This window comes from Eleutherodactylus coqui, chromosome 9 (assembly GCF_035609145.1).
Source record: "Eleutherodactylus coqui strain aEleCoq1 chromosome 9, aEleCoq1.hap1, whole genome shotgun sequence".
Lineage (NCBI taxonomy): Eukaryota > Metazoa > Chordata > Amphibia > Anura > Eleutherodactylidae > Eleutherodactylus > Eleutherodactylus coqui.
In genome coordinates, this window is record NC_089845.1 from 168,504,701 (window position 1) to 168,529,219 (window position 24,519).

At 46.0% G+C, this 24,519-nt stretch overlaps 1 protein-coding gene across 1 annotated transcript in view; it reads right to left on the minus strand.

Annotated features, from left to right (window-relative positions):
* The window catches only part of TG (thyroglobulin), a 218,158-nt gene extending 194,567 nt beyond the window's left edge, over positions 1 to 23,591 (minus strand). Inside the window, exons 1-9 of the mRNA XM_066578917.1 lie at positions 23,543 to 23,591; positions 22,728 to 22,836; positions 18,391 to 18,488; positions 15,742 to 15,945; positions 8,560 to 8,719; positions 6,882 to 6,988; positions 4,802 to 4,945; positions 4,433 to 4,618; positions 831 to 1,922 (exon numbers count right to left, since the gene is read on the minus strand). Coding sequence (XP_066435014.1) covers positions 831 to 1,922; positions 4,433 to 4,618; positions 4,802 to 4,945; positions 6,882 to 6,988; positions 8,560 to 8,719; positions 15,742 to 15,945; positions 18,391 to 18,488; positions 22,728 to 22,836; positions 23,543 to 23,591 — 2,149 coding nt within the window. The remainder of the gene's footprint in view (positions 1 to 830; positions 1,923 to 4,432; positions 4,619 to 4,801; positions 4,946 to 6,881; positions 6,989 to 8,559; positions 8,720 to 15,741; positions 15,946 to 18,390; positions 18,489 to 22,727; positions 22,837 to 23,542) is intronic.
* Positions 23,592 to 24,519: the final 928 nt, after the last annotated feature.

Here is a 24,519-nt window from a genome sequence, read left to right on the forward strand (position 1 = left end):
ATAACACCCTTTCTTAACTCAATAATTCTCCAGTATGGCAAATGGAAATAGGTTTCTAAACTGGACAACCCTTTTAGTTAAATACAAGTGGTGACCTGTTCAGAGGATAGTGGGGTTGGCTGGAATTAGCCAAAAAGTCAAGAATGAGAGATTAATGCTCCTCAAAAAATTGTGGGAAGACAGAAGCAAACACAGAACCATGCTAAATCACTAGGTCAAAAGGATTTGGATGCTTGCCCAATTGGCCATCAGGACATTCTCCTACTAGGTCACCAGGAAAAGGATGTTATAGTCTTAGCTCACTGAAGAATCATATTGAGAATAGGATTATAGAAATATAGGGCCATTAGCACCAGTGTATTGCCAAATCAAGACAAATTGGGTAAAGTTACACCTATACGCTACGAATAATGGGGCCAACACTAAGCAGCTGTGGGATCTTCACTGCCAAGAATCACTCTAGTCAACAAAGTTTAAAGTGCTTGTCCAAGGGCCTCCTTTTTACTAAAAATGGTGAACCCCTTGTCTATGGATAGCATCTGGTATTGTAGCTCATCCTCATTAAAGTGAATAGGGATGAACTGTAATACCTGGTCTAGCCTATGGACAAGAGGGGCACTGTTACTCGGAAATAAAAAAGAGCAGACCATTTTTTCTAATCCTGGACAACCCCTTTAAAAAATTCAGATGTGATGGTTCCTTGGAACACAATGATTTTCTTCAAAGTATTCCGACAGATCACCTGGAAAAATCCTATAAAAAGCCCATTTGGGAGCAGGTGTATAGAATCTATGGAAAATATATTCATATGTGTGACTAGAAAAACTTACACTGAATATCATCTCCAGACAATTTTTGAGTTCCCGGAATATTCTTGCCCTCTAGGTCAACACAAAAGCAATGTTTGCCGGTACACTGCACTGTCAAATAATTCCCTTTCTGGTCACAAGCTGGAATATAAACATCCGACCCGGCAGATTGGCTTTTCTGGAAAGCTATTTGAGTCTTCCGTTCCCTCAAACACTTTGAGGAACACGTTGGTTGTTGATGTGGTGTCCTTGTTTCTTGAATTTCCCGACCTTGTTCATCTACACACCAACATTCAGACCTACTGCACTGGATTTCTTCATATTTGCCATCATTAGTACAAGTTGGAACGAATACTCCATCCACTTTTATCTCACAGGCTTCAGACTCCACCAGCATCTTAACAGCTTCAAAAATGTCTTCCGCAACACTGGGTGGAAGAGAAACCACATCTCGAAGAAACGCTGAAAATTCCTTTTGTTCCAAAATGGACTCGAAGAATTCAACTCGTTTCCGGTTTTCTTGTAGGTTCACTGTACGCCCAAAACTGGACATAATTGGCTGGTTGAGGTTAAAGTCCGGTCTTGATAAATTTGAGGAATTTTTCGTCAAGTAAGAATCTTCTTCCGGGGAAAATAATTTTGCAAGTTCCTTGAAGTTCCCTCCACTGTACATTCCCGTTAAACCAATCTGTTGGAAGAAATTACTAAAACTGAATTTGCTATTGGTACCAACTGCGCCAGTGAAGTTAAATGAGCCCAAATTTTTGAGAAATTTTCCTCCAAATAGGGTTTGTTGAAATTTTATGGGGTTAGAGGAGAATTGTAGAGCAAATTCTACTTGTGTTTTAGAGGTGAAAAGCCCAAGGATCGTATCACCAAGGAAGGTTCTGAGCTGGATCCTCAACTCTTCTGCATCTTGACCAGCTTTAGCAAAGAGTCCAGAATTTAGAAATGTTTCTACCAGGTAAGATGGGCAGAATCTAGAGCTGATTTTTTCCCCTGACTCTTCTTCTTGAGTGAAGAACAAATTCTGCTGACTGAAGTGACCCACAGGTCCATAAAACAAGGTGGATAGTGCCTGCCTTCTTCTGGTAGTACAGCTTTCAAGGTTATCTACAAGTGTAAAGCAAAACAAGACATCATGAAAAAATGATCTGCTATTCAAAATCCAGTCTGAAGTATAACCATATTTGAGGGGGGGGGGGAGTATTTTTATGTGACTATCCATTTTTAAAAAATCCTGAAATATTGCAGTTTTCACACAGGTCAACAAGGAGCAGCATCAAGGAGCTGTCATTTCCCATGTTCTGCAGCTCACTTTTCAGCTTTGCACTGTTACCTAGAGAGTGACATATATTCTGACTTTTAAAGAGATTGTTCCACCTCTAGCTGTTTTGCTGCAGCAAGCAGACAGCGCTGTACATTGTGCAGTGGCTCAGATTGGTACTGCAGGACCAGTCCTATTGAAATCAATGGCATTCAGCCTGCAGTATCAACTCAGGCCACCGCAAAATGTACAGGGCTGTCTGCTTCCTGTAGTAAAACTGCTGGTAGCAGAACAACCTGTTTAACTCTCATTCAGTGCAACTGCCATAAAGTGCACTGTGTGTACAGACAATACAGGAAGCATTTGCATCCTACAAGTTTGCCCCCTCAGGGAGGACTTACAAATGTTATTGTACCAGCCCTGTATCTCTGCTGGGAATTTAGGGATTCTCCTATAGAAAACCTCGGTGAGGTGGAAAAGCCTTCAGCAGAGAAGTGTTCCGGTGAAGGAAGGTGTCATCGAAGCCAATACACGGTCTTGGGCTCCTCCACTGCTGCCTGTCGTGTGCTCTCAGCCTGCCGTGTCTGCTCCTTCCCTCAGGATGGGAGTACTGGCGCTCAGCACTTACAGAACGTCACTTCATGGTGGGCACGGAGGAGAGTCTAACCACTATCCTCAGCTGTCCGACCTTGGAGACAGCGGCTGCCCTACGGGCGCAGTGGGTGCCCTTATAGAGGTGACTATCTTAGAGTTACATATTGGTTGGCAGCATTTAAATCAGTTTGTTGTTGGGCATCATAGATCGGCCGTCCACCCCGCGGCATCGGACGCTCTCCCTTATGTTACAACGGTGTGACTGGAGGTACCATCAGAAACAAGGGAAACTGGCCCGAGAGATGGCCCTGAATATATTAGCCTCGTCCCGGATGCAGGAGAGGTCTGGGATGAGACTAATATACCGTAGCCAGTCACTGGAGGCGGTAAGGGCACCAACATCTTACTCCCGGCAGGGTCCATATTGCCTGTTATACTGGATGGTCCCCAGCTTGGGGAACCCTCCGCGTTGGGAGCCACTACCCCCCATGTGGGCCCAACATATTCTCCACAGACACTGGGCCGGTGGGAGGGGTGTAATAATGCAGTATTATTTATGGATGGTCTTACTCTCATGTTTAGTAGCTTTTCCTACAATACACATTTATGGCATGTAAGGGTGATCAACGGAGCCAACCTCATCTGTGCATTTCATGGCCGGACGTGCCGCGGGGATAGTGACGCATTATATTGTGCAAGAGACCCCGGTGCTAATAGCGCCCATGACGTTGGATGTACCGTGGGGGGAGAACGCAGCTCCTATGCGGGGAGAGGTTGGTCTAGGGATACTATGAGGTGATGACAGAAGGCCCACGAGTCATGTGCTGCCACATCAAGAAGACGTACTGGAGGTATGTGTGCGCCGGCGTGAGACGCGGGAGGTGAAAATGTCATTTCGGCATAATAATGAGTAATTGGTTACAGTCTCTTTAACCCCTTAACACTCCAGGACGTTACATCACGGAGGTCCGGGATGTATATGGAGTGGGATTGGGGGTCCATCCCAAACCACACAACGCAGGTGTTGGCAGTCTGACAGCTGACACCCACTCGCCACAGTCACAATCACCACTGATGCTGATCATCGCTGTTAACCCTTTAAATTTTGACATTGGCATTTAAATGTCCTCACAGGAGCTCGGGGGTCTTGAACGCTCCTCCACCCCAAGATAGAGGGTGCCATTCAGTTGGCATGGCACCCGCTGGCCTTCTAAAGGATCCCAGTGCTGCCATTACAGATTAGAGTGGCCTGATAGACCGCCTGTCAGATGGCAGTATAATGTAATACTGAGGTATTGCATCATATTGAAGGAGCGATCCAATGATCACATGTTCAAGTTTCCTACGAGGACTAAAAAAATGTAAAAATGAGTAGACAAAACGTACAAATTATTAAAAAAAATAAAAGTGGCGTCATAATCCTGGTGACGCACGGAATAAGGGCTCCTGTCCGCGGGCGATATGGCATGGCTGGATTATCGCTGCGAGTAAGGCAGTGCACGCTTTCCATAGACTTAACTATGTTGCGATTTGCCGCGCTTCTCTGTCAGGCTCCCCGCAGAGCACGGTCAGCTCTCTCCTCGGCTCCCCAGCAATTATCGGGTTATTTTAGCTTCATTGTGTACACCGTCCAATCAACAGCGGCGCTGATGGGTAAATAACAGAGCTCTGACTCCTCAGCAGCCGGGATCATGGAGGGCGGGCCGCCCGTCAGGGTTGTCTCCGGCTCCGCGCACAGTATGTAGAAATCAATGTCTCTCACCGCACTTTGGCGTTTCCCCCGCAGTCCGTGATCCAGCAACTTCCTGACCCCTGGCATCCACGCACCAACACTGACCCCCTTCTTGGCACTGCACAGACTTATAACCGCCATCATCCTCACAAGACGGCGTGTATACATCCTCCATGCGTGCAGACGTAAAGCGCTGGACTTCACAAGCTGTAGGACCTGTAGGAGAGATCAGAGGAGAACATAGCAGCGGTACGGTACCCGGGTGACGCCAGCGCGGTGCGTGTGAGTAGGTCTGCAGTATGACGGTTATAGCATGGTCCCTTGTTGGGATTGTACGCAGCCCCAGCGCTATAAACTGTCATTATAGACCCCTCAGTAATCACAAGCTGCAGCACTTACACCTGAACCTGCCGGCGGTGATCAGCTGGACCCCCAGAAACCGTCTCTGCAGCATACGGTAGACGGCCGTGTCCGGGAATGACCGTGATAGAGGAAGTCCTGAGAATACAGTGTCATAGATCTCATCCAGGAGCATCTCTAGGCCTGTGAGAGAGGAGATGTAGACATGATAGTGACAGCCCATCGGAAGAGGACGAGACAATCAGAGACAGAAGCCTAAAGCCCCGACAGGACCAGGATGTTCTGCTGGAGTTGAAGGGGTTGTCCAGCTGTAAAGTACTGATGGCCTATCCTTAGTCAGGCTACCAGGGACCCCCTCTGATCAGCTGTTCACCAGGCCAGTGCGCTCTGCAGGAAGCAGACAGCTCCGTTCCCACTGCAGTGGTCAGCTTTGGTATTACAGGCAAAGTTCTCATGCACTTCAATGAGAAATTTGCTTTTAAGGCCAGTCTCACACGGACGGGTCAGATTCTGCATAGAGGAGCTCACAGTGGAATCCGACTCTGTCCCAGCCGGCGTCCGCATGTACCTTTCAATTCCTGCAATGTGGATGGTCGTGGCAAGCTGGGGTCGGTCATGCGCAGTACAGAACTTTTTTCCCCCACGTCATAGCTAGGCAATGACATGGGTACCCGCGACTTATCCGTAATGTCAATTGCAGATGTGCCACGGGTCGGATGGCTTGCATTGACTTCAATGGAAGCGATCCGTACGGAATCTGCACTAAAATAGAAGGCAAGCGGAAATCCCCACCGCTGTCTGCTGATGTGAGGCACGTGGGAATGTACTATTGACAGAATGTGTGCGGATGTCGCAGATCGTCCGGGCGGGTGGCAATCGTGGATCCCACAATTCAAACCTGGTTCGTGTGAGCCGGCCTAATACTAATTCTAGCCACTGTAGTGAAGAGGGGGCGCTGCGAGAGAGTCCTTCGCCCTAGGATTGTGATAGGCTGACAGGAGTTGAAGAGCGGTTGGGGCCCTACTAGGATCCGGAGAGGCAGAATCCTCCACAGCAGAGGCGTAACCTGAAGCTCCTGGGCCCCAATGCAAAACCTGTACCCGGGCCCCCAACTATAATGCTTTATTCATAGTACTGGGTTACCTATATGGAGAAGAGAGGCCTTATGGGCCCCCTAAGGCTCCTGGGCCCGGGTGCAGCCGCATCCCCTGCATCCTCTATAGTTACGCCCCTGCTCCACGGGGCTCCTGGCATCCAGGGCATCTGCCCTGTTTACCAACAGATTTTCACAGCTGGTTTGTCCCTCGCTCTAATTAACCGATTCTCTTTCTGGTTTTGATCATCGTGGGAGGTAAATGAGCCCACACCCGGCATCAACCTTTAACGAAGGCTTGTTGTGACAATGGTGTGAGACCACTAAGAGGTGGGAGCATCTTCAGACAATTGTCACAGGCCTCGCTCTGACTGTGCGCCAAATCTGAAGTCCGTCAGCCAGGAGATGGCGTATGATGTAGCTGTAAATGTCAGGGGCCGCCAGCAGCCGCACCGCTAATGCCAGGCGCCACCCTCTGTTGGCGGTCAGCATAAATGTGCAGAGAGTTCTACTTGTGTCCAAATGGCAACTTGATGTCACAATTCTGTCAAGCCACAAAATAAATGTCGCCAATTAGTCACCTCGTTGTCCAGTCATGTTATGTCCGCCATCAGACGCCTCCGGCGCGGGGATGATTCTCAGCTGGCAGTATTGGGACACCAAGCTTTTGGCAGAAGTGCTAAAAATTGAGACTTTTTGAAGTTTTATGCCATTCTTGACACTTTTTATTAAAGTGGGTGAGGCTCAGCATCAGGGGGCGTGGCTTCTTGCCGCCATCACATTTACTATAATTTACACGGGATACGGGACGCCATGGCCCGCCGCCGCTCTGGGCTGGTGGGGCTTTTATTCTGACACACGATAAATATATTGATTGGCGCCTCTTCATGCATTTGTTACAATTGTGTGGCGCTAATTTGACTTAGATTGGCGTATGAAATGCTGATCTAACTAAATGACCCCCGATGGCTGCGAGGGCTCATAGAGGAGATGGGCGGAGCTTGTGCCGCGGTCCTTCTGACTCACCCGTGCCCTCCAGCTCCCGCCCCAGGGCATCGGCGCAGTAGCAGTACCCAGACACCTCCGGGAAGGATTCTCTAAGGGATTTAAAGGACCTGAACGTGTTTGGAAACCTGGAAAAAAGGAAAATGATGCTAATTATTATGCAGATAAGGGAGGAGTCACGCCCGCGCCCGTGCTTCCACTTTCATGTTCCATTTGGGGGGCAGGAAGGGGAATCACCGCGGCCGAATGGCTCCGTCTCAGGGCGAATGGACGCCACAGACTATAATGGGGTCCGTTCTCTTCCCACTCCTTCTTTCGGTGTTTTGCACCGGATCTACGGATCTACGGCGGATTTCGTAGAATTGCTTTGTTTTTTTAACCCCTTAGTGTCGCGGCCTACTCTGGGCGAGAATCTCACACAAACCTCATGCGAATATGAACGCCGAAGAGGGTCACATGAGCGATGGAAAAAAATCATGGCAAGTCCTATTCTTTAATGTTACTCGGAACGCATCGCCCAATGATTTCAATGGGACCTTAAATACATCGTACGGCTTGATGTGCGTGCGACGGCGCTGCGAGGGTTAATGGAAACACTTCCAATCGTCTGTCGCGCGTGAGACTCGCTGGAGAGAATCGGAATTTCACTGAAGCGCTGCGAGGAGTTTTTGCCTGAAAATCGCCTCCCATTCGCGGGTTTCACGCCCGTTGACGAGCGCTCGCCCGTGTAGGCAGCTTTACTTTATGTTTCTGCTAACATGTCCGCACGAGGGAGGTTTTTGCGCGGCGAGCTGTGCTTTTTATTCGTACCATTTTTGGGCCCAGATAATGTATAATTAGCCTTTAACTACATTTTTAAGGAGGGAGAAAAAAAAACCCCGTTCTGCCATCTTTTATTACAGCGTTATGACATAATATATATTTTTCGGCAGGTCGGTGCGATTACGACAAAACCAAAGTTATGTATTTTTTTAGGTTTTTTCACTTTTGCATAATAAAACCCCTCAGTGTTGGAAATTATTATTATTTTTGCATCGCTGCAGTCAAAGTCCCGGACCTTTGTTCTCTCCCACGGACGGCCCTCGGTGACGACTCGTGTTGTCTGCGTGGCGAGCTGTAGGTTTTAATGCTGCCATTTTGGTGAACATGCGGCGCTTTTCATCACTTTTATTGTGTTTTTTGGAAAGTGAAATCAACTAAATAAGCATTTTAGCTCAGTTTTGTCACAGTTTTTGTTGCACAGGATAAATAGTGCGCTCGGTTTATTGTGCAGGTCGTTACGGATGCGGCGTTTCCAAATATGTGCGTTTTTTTTTTTTTGTCTTTTTTGGAGGGGTTAAAAAAAGGGGGGAAATGGGCAAAAATGTTCATTTTACTAATAATCAATGTAAATTGTGACGTGTATAGGGTTAACAGCGTGAATCTGTGTTCTCCCAGTGGCAGGCCGTCCAACGGTCACAGCCGCCTCCTGCTGCGGACGCCGTGGACTCGGCTTCTGAAAATATCTGCATGTGAAGGAATCCATTGAAATGAATGGGTTCTCTTCAGGGTGACATAAACAGCGGCGGCGCACACGCATGTGAACGAGCCCTCACACCTTACACGTGTGCTACCAAACAATACCGCAGCTGTGCAAATAATACCGCACTGAAGGCTATCAGTCCGCTCAGAGCAGAACTCTCCGGGTCCGCGCCGTTACCTGCTAAAACTCATCACCACGTCAAGCACCATCTGGTTGGTGGTGTTCACCAGTTTGCACTGGACGGGGTGGAATCCTCCATCCTGACTGCACTGGGGGGGATTCTTCTCACCAACATCATGGAGGATCCGGCGATCTCTGACCGCACAGCTCTGGGGACCTGGAAAGTAACCGATTGTTAAGTGTCACACACAGCTCCGCCCTCAATGACATCATCAGGAGTGGAGCAGCCGTGGCTACCAATAGGATCTATTCTCCTGAAATACTTTGTGCTGCTCGGGGCGCCTTCCATTATCTACACTGCAATCCCTAATCCACAAGTAGACAAGTCACTGCCTCCCGCAAGATCAACATACACTCATCTCCCTCCTGAGGGCTGCGATCGGAGTAGGTGGAGTATATAGCAATCTATGCAACTACGGCTTCTGCTGCAGACTTTGGTGCAGACTTCGGCCTTCCCACTGACGTTGGTGGCAGAAATCTGCAAGTTTTCTGTGACACATTTAAATACTGAGTGGCGAGTCAATCACTGCAATAATCACCATCAATCACCATCAATCACCACACCAATCACCATCAGTCACCCACCAATCACCATCAATCACCATCAATCACCGCAACAATCACCATCAGTCCCCACACCAATCACTATCAATCACTGCACCGATCACGAGACCAATCACCATCAATCACCGCAACAATCACCATCAGTCCCCACACCAATCACTATCAATCACAGCACCGATCACGAGACCAATCACCATCAATCACCGCAACAATCACCATCAGTCACCACACCAATCACTATCAATCACTGCACCGATCGCCACACCAATCACTATAAATCAGCACACTAATCACCATCAATCACAGCACCAATCACCATCAATCACCGCACTGATCACCATCAATCACTGCAATGATCACTAGAAATAACAGCACCAATCACCATCAATCACCACACTGATCACCATCAATCACCACACTGATCACCATCAATCACCACACTGATCACCATCAATCACAGCACCGATCACCATCAATCACCACACTGATCACCATCAATCACTGCAATGATCACTAGAAATAACAGCTCCAATCACCTCACCGATCACCATCAATAACAGCACTGATCACCATCAATCACCACACTGATCACCATCAATCACCACACTGATCACCATCAATCACCACACTGATCACCATCAATCACCACACTGATCACCATCAATCACCACACTGATCACCATCAATCACCTCACCGATCACCATCAATAACAGCACTGATCACCATCAATCACCACACTGATCACTATCAATCACCACACTGATCACCATCAATAACAGCACTGATCACCATCAATCACCACACTGATCACCATCAATCACCACACTGATCACCATCAATCACCACACTGATCACCATCAATCACCAAACTGATCACCACCAATCACAGCACTGATCACCATCAATAACAGCACCGATCACCATTAATCACCACACTGATCACCATCAATCACCAAACTGATCACCATCAATCAGCACACTGATCACCATCAATCACAGCACTGATCACCATCAATCAGCACACTGATCACCATCAATCACCAAACTGATCACCATCAATCAGCACACTGATCACCATCAATCACAGCACTGATCACTATCAATCACCACACTGATCACCATCAATAACAGCACCGATCACCATTAATCACCACACTGATCACCATCAATCACCAAACTGATCACCATCAATCACAGCACTGATCACCATCAATAACAGCACCGATCACCATTAATCACCACACTGATCACCATCAATCACCAAACCGATCACCATCAATAACAGCACCGATCACCATTAATCACCGCACTGATCACCATCAGGGTGCGGGCAGACGAGCGCATAAACGGCGCGTTTTTGCGACCAAACGTATATACGTGACCATCTGAGGCAATGGTTTCGAATGTATTCGTTCACATGGGCGATTTTACGGCGCGTAAAAACGGCAATTCGAAAAAAAACGGAACATATGTGACCGAAATACGCGCCAACACATATTTGATCGCCGAAAAGACCGTTTGCAAAGTAGGAACAAACGAAAATACGCTTTCTAGCTCTGGTCGTGATCGGTGAAAAACGATCGCTCGGGCGATTATACGTTGCGCTCGTGCGAACGTAAATACGCCTACGCTCGTCTGCCCGCACCCTCAATCACGGCACCGATCACCATCAATCACCACACTGATCACCATTAGAGATGAGCGAACGTACTCGTTTCGAGTACTTACGCACCCGAGTACCGCCATTTTCGAGTACTTCAGTACTCGGGTGAAAAGATTCGGGGGGCACCGGGGGGCGGGGAGAGGCGTGGCGGTGCGGGGGGTAGCAGCGGGGAACAGGGGGGAGCCCCCTCTCTCTCCCTCTCCCCCCCACTCCCCACTGCTACCCCCCGTGCCGCCACGGCGCCCCCCGAATTTTTTCGCCCGAGTACGGAAGTACTCGGAAATCGCGGTAGTCGGGCGGAAAAGGGGCGTGGCCGAGCACCTTCGCTCATCTCTAATCACCATCAATCACCTCACCAATCAACATCAATCACAGCACTGATCACCATCAATCACCACACTGATCACCATCAATCACCACACTGATCACCATCAATCACCTCACTGATCACTATTAATCACCACACTGATCACCATCAATCACCAAACTGATCACCATCAATCACCACACTGATCACCATCAATCACAGCACTGATCACCATCAATAACAGCACCGATCACCATTAATCACCACACTGATCACCATCAATCACGGCACCGATCACCATCAATCACCAAACTGATCACCATCAATCACAGCACTGATCACCATCAATAACAGCACCGATCACCATTAATCACCACACTGATCACCATCAATCACGGCACGGATCACCATCAATCACCACACTGATCACCATCAATCACAGCACTGATCACTATCAATAATAGCACCAATCACTATCAATCACCACACCAATCACCATCAGTCACCACACTGATCACCATCAATCACCTCACTGATCACCATCAATCACCAAACTGATCACCATCAATCACAGCACTGATCACTATCAATAATAGCACCAATCACTATCAATCACCACACCAATCACCATCAGTCACCACACTGATCACCATCAATCACCACACTGATCACCATCAATCACCACACTGATCACCATTAATCAGCTCACCAATCACCATCAGTCACCACACTGATCACCATTAATCACCACACTGATCACTATCAATAACCTCACCAATCACCATCAATCACCACACTGATCACCATCAATCACCACACCAATCACCATCAGTCACCACACTGATCACCATCAATCACCACACTGATCACCATCAATCACCACACTGATCACCATTAATCAGCTCACCAATCACCATCAGTCACCACACTGATCACCATTAATCACCACACTGATCACTATCAATAACCTCACCAATCACCATCAATCACCACACTGATCACCATTAATCACCACACTGATCACTATCAATAACCTCACCAATCACCATCAATCACCACACTGATCACCATCAATCACCAAACTGATCACCATTAATCACCACACTGATCACCATCAGTCACCACACTGATCACCATCAGTCACCACACTGATCACCATCAATCACCACACTGATCACCATCAATCACCACACTGATCACCATCAATCACCACACTGATCACCATCAATCACCACACTGATCACCATCAATCACCACACTGATCACCATCAATCACCTCACTGATCACCATCAATCACCACACTGATCACCATCAATCGCCGCACTGATCACTATCAATAACAGCACCAATCCCCATTGATCACCACACTGATCACCATCAATAACCTCACCAATCACCATCAATCACTGCACTGATCACTATCAATAACAGCACCGATCACCATCGATAACAGCACCGATCACCATCAATCACCATCAATCACTGCATCGATCAATATCAATCACCACACCGATCACCATCAATCACTTCACTATCACTATCAATAACAGCACTGATCACCATCAATCACTTCACTATCACTATCAATAACAGCACTGATCACCATCAATCACCTCACCGATCACCATCAATCACCACACCGATCACCATCAATCACTACATCGATCAATATCAATCACCACATCGATCACCATCAATCACTTAACTGATCACTATCAATAACAGCACTGATCACCATCAATCACTGCACCAATCACTATCAATAACCGCGCCAATCACTATCAATAACTGCGCCAATCGCTATCAATCACCACACTGATCATCATCAGTCACCATACCAATCACTATCACTTACCACACTGATCACCATTAATCAGCTCACCGATCACCATCAATCACCACACCGATCACCATCAATCACTACATCGATCAATATCAATCACCACACCGATCACCATCAATCACTTAACTGATCACTATCAATAACAGCACTGATCGCTATCAATAACAGCACTGATCACCATCAATCACTGCACCAATCACTATCAATAACCGCGCCAATCACTATCAATAACCGCGCCAATCACTATCAATAACCGCGCCAATCACTATCAATAACCGCACCAATCGCTATCAATCACAACACAGATCACCATCAATCACCACACTGATCACCATCAATCACTGCATCGATCAATATCAATCACCACATCGATCACCATCAATCACTTAACTGATCACTATCAATAACAGCACTGATCACTATCAATAACAGCACTGATCACCATCAATCACTGCACCAATTGCTATCAATAACTGCGCCAATCGCTATCAATAACCGCGCCAATCGCTATCAATCACCACACTGATCACCATCAATCACCACACCCATCACTATCACTTACCACACTGATCACCATCAATAACAGCACTGATCACCATCAATCACCTCACCGATCACCATCAATCACTGCACCGATCACCATCAATAACCGCACCGATCACTATCAATAACCGCGCCAATCGCTATCAATCACCACACTGTTCACCATAAATCACCGCATTCATCACCATAAATCACCGCACTGATCACCATCAATAATAGCACCGATCATTATTATCAATAATAGCACTGATCACCATCAATAATAGCACTGATCACCATCAATAATAGCACTGGTTACCATCAATAATAGCACCGATCATTCGTATCAATAATAGCACTGGTCACCATCAATAATAGCACTGATCACCATCAATAATAGCACCGATCACCATCAATAATAGCACTGGTTACCATCAATAATAGCACCGATCACCATCAATAATAGCACCGATCACCATCAATAATAGCACTGATCACCATCAATAATAGCACTGATCACCATCAATAATAGCACTGATCACCATCAATAATAGCACTGGTTACCATCAATAATAGCACTGATCACCATCAATAATAGCACCGATCACCATCAATAATAGCACTGGTTACCATCAATAATAGCACCGATCACCATCAATAATAGCACCGATCACCATCAATAATAGCACTGATCACCATCAATAATAGCACTGATCACCATCAATAATAGCACTGATCACCATCAATAATAGCACTGGTTACCATCAATAATAGCACCGATCATTCGTATCAATAATAGCACTGATCACCATCAATAATAGCACCGATCACCATCAATAATAGCACTGATCACCATCAATAATAGCACCGATCACCATCAATAATAGCACCGATCACCATCAATAATAGCACCGATCACCATCAATAATAGCACTGATCACCATCAATAATAGCACTAATTTAATGCAGATTATTTCTGCAGTGTCATCCATATTGCTAAAAGTTTGGTCCGGTGTCACCAATAGAGCAAAATGTGATTGTCCTCAGTGAGGACACCAAGACATCTTGTAGATGTGAGACCTTTTAATGGCCAACAAGAATACATGATGTTACAGCGAGCTTTCAACTTACCCGGGCTCTTCTTCGGGCATAATGAAATCGACTAGAACAATGCTCGGCCGCGGGTAAGTCGGTCTTTCTTTCTTTAATCGTGTGGCGGTGAGATCTCATCTTCGCTCTCGGTTTTTGTCCTGTTTCCCTGATATAAAGCCCCCCAACAGGACATTTACTGCCCCGGATCAGGTACACAACAACGGAGGTGGGACACGTAAATGCGTGGTTCTTCAGATACATTCCATTAAGCCTGAGGAAGAACCCTGCATTGGTTGGAAAGCTCGCTGTAACATCATGTATGTTTGGTGGCCATTAAAATGTATCATATCTACAAGATGACTTGGTTTCTCTCGCTGAGAACAATCACATTGTCCATATTGTAGTTACTGCAAATCTGCAAGGAAAATCTACAGCCAAAGTGAGCACCCTCTAGTGGTAACTGAAGCAGAGGGAACAGTTCAGTGACAGGCCCCCTATCTCCATAGGCCCTGTAGTCATCACTTGGTCTACATCTGTAGTCAATACCCCTCTGGCAGAAGCATGGACCACCCACGCTTCTCTATTGTGTCAACATGGTCCCCATCATTCTTAAAGGGGTTGTCCCGCGGCAGCAAGTGGGGGTATACACTTCTGTATGGCCATATTAATGCACTTTGTAATGTACATTGTGCATTAATTATGAGCCATACAGAAGTTATTCACTTACCTGCTCCGTTGCTGGCGTCCCCGTCTCCATGGTGCCGTCTAGTTTCAGCGTCTAATCTCCCGATTAGACGCGCTTGCGCAGTCCGGTCTTCTCTCTTCTTAATGTGGCCGCTCGTGCCGGAGAGCTGCTCCTCGTAGCTCCGCCCCGTCACGTGTGCCGATTCCAGCCAATCAGGAGGCTGGAATCGGCAATGGACCGCACAGAAGACCTGCGGTCCACCGAGGGTGAAGATCCCAGCGGCCATCTTCGCAAGGTAAGTAAGAAGTCACCGGAGCGCGGGGATTCGGGTAAGTACTATCCGGTTTGTTTTTTTAAACCCCTGCATCGGGTTTGTCTCGCGCCGAACGGGGGGGCTATTGAAAAAAAAACAACGTTTCGGCGTGGGACAACCCCTTTAAGCTTGGTTGAGGTTCCTGCCCTCAGAATTATCCCACCTAAAGCTCTGTGCTAATGACTCACATTGCAGTGGCGCCCCCATCTGGCGGGTGCCATAGATCTCCATGCCCTCTCTGTCCACACACCAGAACTCGCCCCGTTGCTGATCATATTGCACAGGTTCGTAGCCCCCTGAATCTTTGCAGCGGGGGATGAAGGAGGTGGAGCTGCTGTTCAGGTAGCCGCCCAGGAGGATCTGTTGCTTCTTCAGCTGGCAAAAGGATAAACCTAAAAGACAAAAGATAAGAAACGTCACTACAGATGTGAGGGGTGAAAGGGGAGGCCATTGTGGTGGGGTACAGAGAGGTAATAGAGGCGACTCCACAAACCAAAACCCCCAAAACAGCAGGAAGAATAATGCTGCACCACTGATTAATGGGGGTCTTAGGTCCTCCTGCTAATCTATCTATCTATCATCTATCTATCTATCTGTCTCATATCTATCTATCTCATATCTATCTATCTCCTATCTATCTATCTATCTATCTATCTAATATCTATCATCTATCTTTCTCCTATCTATCTATCTATCTATCTCATATCTATCTATCTATCTATCTATCTCCTATCTATCTCCTATCTATCTATCTATCTCCTATCTATCTCTCTCCTATCTATCTCTCTCCTATCTATCTCTCTCCTATCTATCTATCTCATATCTATCTATCTCCTATCTATCTATCTATCTATCTATCTAATATCTATCATCTATCTTTCTCCTATCTATCTATCTATCTATCTCATATCTATCTATCTATCTATCTATCTCCTATCTATCTCCTATCTATCTATCTATCTCATATCTATCTATCTATCTCATATCTATCTATCTATCTATCTATCTATCTATCTTCTATCTATCTCATATGTATCTATCTCCTGTCTATCTATCTATCTATCTATCTCATATCTATCTATCTATCTATCTATCTATCTATCTATCATCTATCTATCTCATATCTATCTATCTCATATCTATCTATCTATCATCCATCTATCATCTATCTATCTCATATCTATCATCTATCTATCTCATATCTATCTATCTATTTATCTCATATCTATCTATCTAGCTATCATCTATCTATCTATCTCATATCTATCTATCTCATATCTATCTATCTATCTCATATCTATCTATCTATCTATCTCTCTATCATCTATATGTCATCTATCTCATATCTATCTATCTATCTCTCTATCATCTATCTATCTCATATCTATCTATCATCTATCTATCTATCATCTATCTATCTATCATCTATCTATCTATCTATCTCATATCTATCTATCATCTATCTATCTATCTATCTATCATCTATCTATCTATCTATCTATCTATCTATCTATCTCATATCTATCTATCATCTATCTATCATCTATCTATCTACCATCTATCTATCTATCTCATATATCTATCTATCTATCTATCTCATATCTATCTGTCTATCTTCCATCTATCTATCTCTCTCTCTCTCATATCTATCTATCATCTATCTATCATCTATCTATCTCATATCTATCTATCTATCTATCTATCTATCTATTTCATATCTATCTATCTCTCTATCATCTATCTGTCATCTATCTATCTATCTATCTATCTATCTATCTCATATCTATCTATCTCTCTATCATCTATCTATCTCCTATCTATCTATCATCTATCTATCTATCTATCTATCTATCTATCTATCTATCTATCTCATATCTATCTATCATCTATCTATCTATTTCATATCTATCTATCTATCTATCTATCTATCTCATATCTATCTATCTCATATCTATTTATCTATCTATCTCATATCTATCAATCTATCTATCTCATATCTATCTATCTATCTATCTATCTCATATCTATCTATCTATCTCCTATCTATCTATCTCCTATTTATCTCCTATCTATCTCATATCTATCTATGTAATATCTCTCTATCTATCTCATATCTATCTATCTATCTCCTATCTATCTATCTCCTATTTATCTCCTATCTAATATCTATCTATCTCATATCTATCTATCTATCTATCTATCTATCTATCTATCTATCTATCTATCTATCTCCTATCTACCTATCTATCTCCTATCTATCTATCTATCTATCTATCTATCTATCTATCTATCTATCTATCTATCTATCTATCTATCTCCTATCTATCTATCTATCTATCTATCTATCTATCTATCTATCTATCTATCTATCTATCTATCTCATATCTATCTATCTGTCTATCTTCCATCTGTCTATCATCTATCTATCTCATATCTATCTATCTCCTATGTATCTATCTATCCGATGTAATGGTATATTGACCGCACCGTCTAGAGCGGCTGGTATTTTCGTGCACAGACCGGCGGTGATTGCCTGGAGAACTCCATATCATCAGCCGGCCAAATCACCCACTCCTGCCGTAGTGTACTTCCCGAAGTGCATAGAACTACAGGTCCCAGGAGCACTACATGACGGAATGTACCAGAATGATATGGCCACTTTCTTACAAGAACAGCGCCCCTTTTGTCCATGGACTTTGTCTGGTACTGCAGCTGAGAACACAACCCTGGGACAAGACCGCCGCTGATTCTGGAAGACGTCCGCCATGTTTTTCTAATAAAACCCCTTTAAGTGGAATATTTAGCAGACAGACGTGATACACTGACATTGTCCTTACATGTGGTTGGCGAGCCCGACGCTCTGCTGCCAGGGACCTCCGCGCCGTCAACATCTACACACCAGCAGGTGGCGCCATTTCTATCACACTGGACATTCCTAGAACACAGGAGCGGTAAGGAGCAAACGGCTTAGACTCAGTCATTAAGGAAACATGGGATGTCGAGGCTCTGATATACTGTATACAAAACAAGAAGTGGCGCTGTGATGATCTGTGCCGGCGGGAAGTTACATCTCTGCTGGTAAAGAAGACAACACTTGCTGGATCTCCTTAAAGGGGTTTTCTCACGAATTAAAGGATTGTAGCAGAATCATAAGTTCTCTCCCCCCCCCCCCCCCCCCCCCCCCCCCCCACACACACACACACACAGGATAGGGGATACGTTGCTGACTGGCGGGGGTCTCACTGCTGAGTTGCCCTCCAATCCTGTAGCAAAGTAAGCAAAGTAAGAATTTGGGGCGTTTTATTGAGTTTAGATTTATTTTGCAGCGGCAGGACAACAACCCCCAACATCCAGCCAATGTCACTAAGAAGTATCTGCAGCGTAAAGAACAAGGAGTCCTGGAAGTGATGATGTGGCCCCTCAGAGCCCGGATCTCACATCGAGTCTGTCTGGGGTTACATGAAGAGACAGGAGGATTGGAGCGAGCCAACATCCACGGAAGATCTATACCTAGTCCTCCAAGATGTCTGGAACAAGCTCCCTGCCGAGTGCCTTCAAAACCTGTGTGCAAGTATACCGAGAAGAACTGATGGAGGTGAAGGTGTTACACGGAATACTGATAGGATTACATTTCTCTTTTGTTCTGTCACTTTGCATTTTGCTAATTGACAACAATAACCTATTAACCCTTTTATTTCTTACTCTGCAGCATTGTTTCCCGCACCTGCCTGAACCGTTTGCACAGTCCTGTACAGTCATGAGAAAAACTAAGTGCGCCCGCCTGAATTCTGTGGACTTACATGTCAGGACTTAAGGATCACCTCGTTCTCAGAAGGTCTTGATACTCGGTAAATAGACCCTCAGATGAAGAAGAACACGACCGATTACACAGGGCCAGAAGAGGTGTAAATCATTAGGTCCCCCCTGAGGCAGGGGCTTGTAGGAGGAGCTTTAGGGCTTATTCATATGAGTGTACATCAGACGGCGCTTTCACGGCAGGCGGTATACGTTACCTTTGTTAAGCTGCCTCTCTCTTCCCTCCCCCTCGCCTGCTCACCTCCTCTCTTCTCCCCTCCAGCTGTTTGCAATGGGGGGGCAGGACAGGGTGGAGCTAAGCTCCAGCTCCCTCCCCACCCATTGTTCACAGCCAGCAATGAGATGGGGGCGGGGCGTTGCGGCGCTTAGCTCCGTCCCGTCCGGCCCCCTCCCATTGCAAATAGCGGCAAGGGGCGGAGAGGAAAAGGGAAGGGGAGGGATTTTAGCAGTCACGCTCCTACACTCCCTCCCTTCTCCGGCCGCTGTCATTGGCTCCCATAGGTAGATAGTTTCCTGACTGGGCGCTGTTACGCCGCGGTACTACGCCTGCGTGATCTGATGCATTGGAATCCAAAAATAATGACACATTTGTGTAATGTGTGGTTTATCGAAGGGCTCTTTCACACGGGCGCTGCGATGTTTAGCTGCCTGCATTGCGGCTGAAAATCACATGAATGAGAGGCAGCCGCGACCAAGTTTTGTCGCCCATTCAGATGGCCATCAAACTGCCCCCCCCCCCTCTCCGCCCCTTGCAAACTGCTGGCAAAGGGAGGGGGCAGGAGCTTAGCAGAGCTAGTGCCATAAACTCCCTCTCCCTCTCCACCTCTTGCTGGCTGCCGGCAAGGGGAGAGGGCGGGAGTTAGTCGTACTAAACTCCCTCCCCAACCTATGGGAACTGCCAGCAAGGGGAGGGGGAGGGACTGTAGCAACGCGAGTCGCTGCTAAACTCCCTCCCAATTCCCTTTTCTGACAGCTGTCATAGGCTCCCATAGAAGTCTACGGTGATGGATGGCATGTTCCCACAAAAGATAGGACCATATGCACTATATTTCCCGACCGGCCACTTTAACGCAGCGGAAAATTCATCTGAATGGATGCAATGGAATCCAATGTTTCACATAGTCACGATTTTCGGCCGGCGTTTTACCGCGAAAATCGCCGTAATAAAACGCTTGTGTGAAACTAGCCGAAGGTTGTATTCACCTAATCTGAAAACCTTCTGAGGAGCAGATGCTTTTTTCCCTATGTCCTGATACATAAGTACATAAAACCATAGAATTCAAAGAGGCGGCACTTAGCATTCCTTATGACTGTATATATAAGTATCACATAAACCTTCATAACTTGGTAAATTCAGATACAGCGGCTCAGCTCTAGTAGACCTCTATATAGTGCAGTATATAATAATATATAGTGATTACAGCGCAGTTACCTCCAGTAATCACAGGTGATGTCTTCTCTGATTGGTCATATCCATTTTTGTATTCTCCTCTATGTCCAGACCACCATGACAACTTCTTCCTGCACGCTCTTCCTCTTACCCCTCTTCTCAGTGCTCCCTACGTAGTAATAGTGCCTCCCTTTGTGCCCCCCAAAGTAATAATCCTCTATTATGCCCGACACAGCAATAATTTCCCTTTGTGGCCCCCATGAGGTAATAATGATCACTTTCTACCCCTGAAAAGTAATAATGTCCCTCTTTGTCTCCATAAAGTTATAATCACAGAATCCTAGACTGGTAGAGTTGGAAGGGACCCCCAGGGTCATCGGATCCAACCCCCTGCTCAGTGCAGGATCACTAAATCATCCCAGACAGATGTCTGTCCGGCCTTTGTTTGAAGAATTCCATTGAAGGAGAACTCCCCACCTCCTGTGGTAACCTGTTCCACTCATTGATCCCCTCACTATCTAACATCTAATCTGTGTCTCCTCCCTTTCAGTTTCATCCCATTGCTTCTAGTCTTTCCTTGTGCAGATGAGAATAGGGCTGATCCCTCTGCACTGTGACAACCCTTCAGATATTTGTAGACCGCTATTAAGTCTCCTCTCAGCCTTCTCTTCTGTAAGCTAAACATTCCCAGATCCTTTAACCATTCCTCATAGGACATGATTTGCAGACCGCTCACCATCCTGGTAACTCTTCTCTGAACTTGCTCCAGTTTGTCTATGTCTTTTTTAAAGTGGGGTGCCCAGAACTGGACCCAGTATTCCAGATGAGGTCTGACTAAGGAAGAGTAGAGGGGGTAATGACCTGTATGCACTCCCAGAGCCCCTCTGTAGGTCCACACATAAGTATAGTGGCCTCTCTTTGTCCCCCACCCCAACTCCTGTACTGCAAGTCTGGCCAGTAGCTCCATTCACATGGTCGCTCGTAGTACTACCGGAAGGGCTGACTCCTCCTTCGAGTCTCCTGCTCTCCGTACAGTATGAGCCGGAGGAGGTGTCAGGCCTCTCAGGTGGCAGTGTGAGCATACTGGCCGAACAGGAGACTGAGGGAAGCAGAGTGGAGAAGTGGAGATACTGGATAGAGTTGCAGTACAGAGGTGAGGCCATGTGGGGGAACTGGTGTTGACAAGGCTGACAAATTGGCAAGGGACCTTTGTCTTCCCCTGGGCCCACTCACAACTACAACAGATACACCACTCTAATCTCATTTACTGGCTGCAAAGTCATGCCTTGAAGATAATGAGTGAAGGATAAAGTATATTAGAAAGTTGTGAAACTTTACTTTTATTTGGAGATTACTCTTTATTATTTACAGAAAACTTTAATGACTGTGATAGTGATTACAGTGCAGTTACCTCCAGTGATCACAGATGAGGTCTCCTCTGACTGGTGATGTCTGCTATCGCTCTTCACCTCTATTAGGCCCAGACTACCATGACAACTTCTTCATGCACTCTCTCCACATCATGCTGCTACCCCCTTTTCCCAGTGCTCCCTACACGGTAAGGGCCCGTTTACATGGGCATATTTTCTGCCCACATTCAGGCCATATTTTTTACTGACCAGTTCATTTACTAACTGCCAAGTCATGTCTTATAGATGATGCAGCTGAATGATAAAGTATATTTGAGATTACGCATTATTTACAGAGAACCAGAAAACTCTGCTGAGCGTTAGGATGTTGCTGCCATCTAGTGATGAAATATGACACTACATCACAGATATATTGAGGTACAAGTAATGTAGGAATACAGCAGGGAACCTTCTCTATGACTTCCTGCATCGCTAGGAATAATAATCTTCATTTTCACCCACCCTGCGTCAGAGAACCCATGTGCATTCTGATGGCCAGGGAGCCTCCATAGACTCCTAGAGAGTGCAGAGGACACACAGTGCTGCATTGTATCATTACCTGTATAGCCCCTCCTCCGAGCATTGCGGGATATAAGGGGCTCCAGTAGCAACGGCTTTTTCTCTTGCAAGTTCACATGGCAGCAGAGGTTGGGACTCCAGCTGGTATTCTGTATGGAAATATTAAAATGAATTGTCAGCTCTTGTTCCGCCAGCAGTCGACCATCGGGGCTGCCGGCCTGTTTATCATTTATTTTCCTTGATTGGTCTTTTCTATATTGAGAGAACCACTAAACTACGAACTATCAGCCATTGCTACCAGCTTCTACTAGCATCATCCAGAGGGTTGGGGCTGAGCTAACACCGTTAGATGTCAGCTCTATCTATATATCCATCCGGACTGACGGCTCTTTCATCATATGGCTCTGAAGTCCTTTATCCCACCCCAGACATCTAGACGCCCCTCTCAGTGCGGGCACACGTGGCACCAGGAAGGTTCCAGAGCTAATTTTTTCTTTTATACTACATCAAAAACCAATTCTGTATTGAAAATGGAGATAGATCTTTCCCCCACTGACCGATCAGTAGTGATTGTCTCTTGTGTGTATCCAGATATCTAACTTAGTCGGTGCTGTTTATGTTTAAGTGTTCGTCTTGGTAGCCTATATATGTCTGTGAAGGGTCAGCTCTTGGGACAACCATCTCCAGAGGTACTGCAGATGTGAGACAATAACCGTCACAATATTGAGTGAACACGGGGCTATAAGGGAGGGGGCGACTTATTTAAAGGAGACATCCACTGATTTAGGCTGACTCCACACGGGCGGGCGCGATTTTGTCGCAAGAAAATTGTGGCAAAACCGCGTCTTTATTCACGGTGATTTGTGAGCGTCGGCGATGCTTCTTCTGGAGGATAGTCTTGCATCGCTGCCAGGACATATTTGCGCAATTTTTTATTGCATAAGTCAATGGAACTGTAATGTTGAAATCACATCACAGCGCGCATTTGTAGTGTTGCGATGCGATAAAAAGAAGCTTCATAGGAATACATGGGAGATAAAATAATCTCACATCGTAGATAGTTCGAGCGCGCCGCGATTTTTTACCCCCTCAACATCGCATCAGTGAAACCATCGCAGATGGGAATAAAACCCTTGTAAATCACTGGTTTCATATTTTGCTTTTTTTACTATCGCAGTAGGCGAAAATCATGCGGTTTTCTCGCCCGTGTGGAGCCAGCCTTTGGTGGTCAAAAGATTGTGGCAGGCTTGTTGGACTCGCGAAAACGGGGCCCAGAAGCGGTGAATCAGAGGGACAGAAGCTCAGAAGACCAACAGCAGGTGATATGACACCCATCCTGTTCTGGGACAAAATCCTGCCCTTGGACTGATGGGCGGCTTTGTCTTTTGATCACATTTTGGTTCATTTTAAGTTGAATTACTGTAGAAGTTGAAATGTTTCTTTTTTTGTTTGAGTGGGGTTGTAGGGGGGAAGATTTCCAATTTCTGACATTCACATACTGGGGACCCCAGAGAGATTTTCCGTACCATATCTCCTTCAAGCCCCAACCCCCTCCCACCCACACACCTACATTTCTGGGAAAATCACTATCGCCCGTGTGGAGCCAGCCTAATGCGTACTGCGCCCTGCTAGCGTTGGGGTCCGAGCGCAGCGGGCTGCAGCACGGAATTTTCAGCGCAGATTTTGCCTCTAAAGCCAAAGGCAGAAATCCGCAGATGAGCCGAGTATTCCTGCTGCGTATTTTATTGCAGATCTACGGGTGGATTTAGCCTGTGAACCGGCAGGATCCCGTGGGCGATATTATACGTGGATCCATAGGAACACAAAGCAGA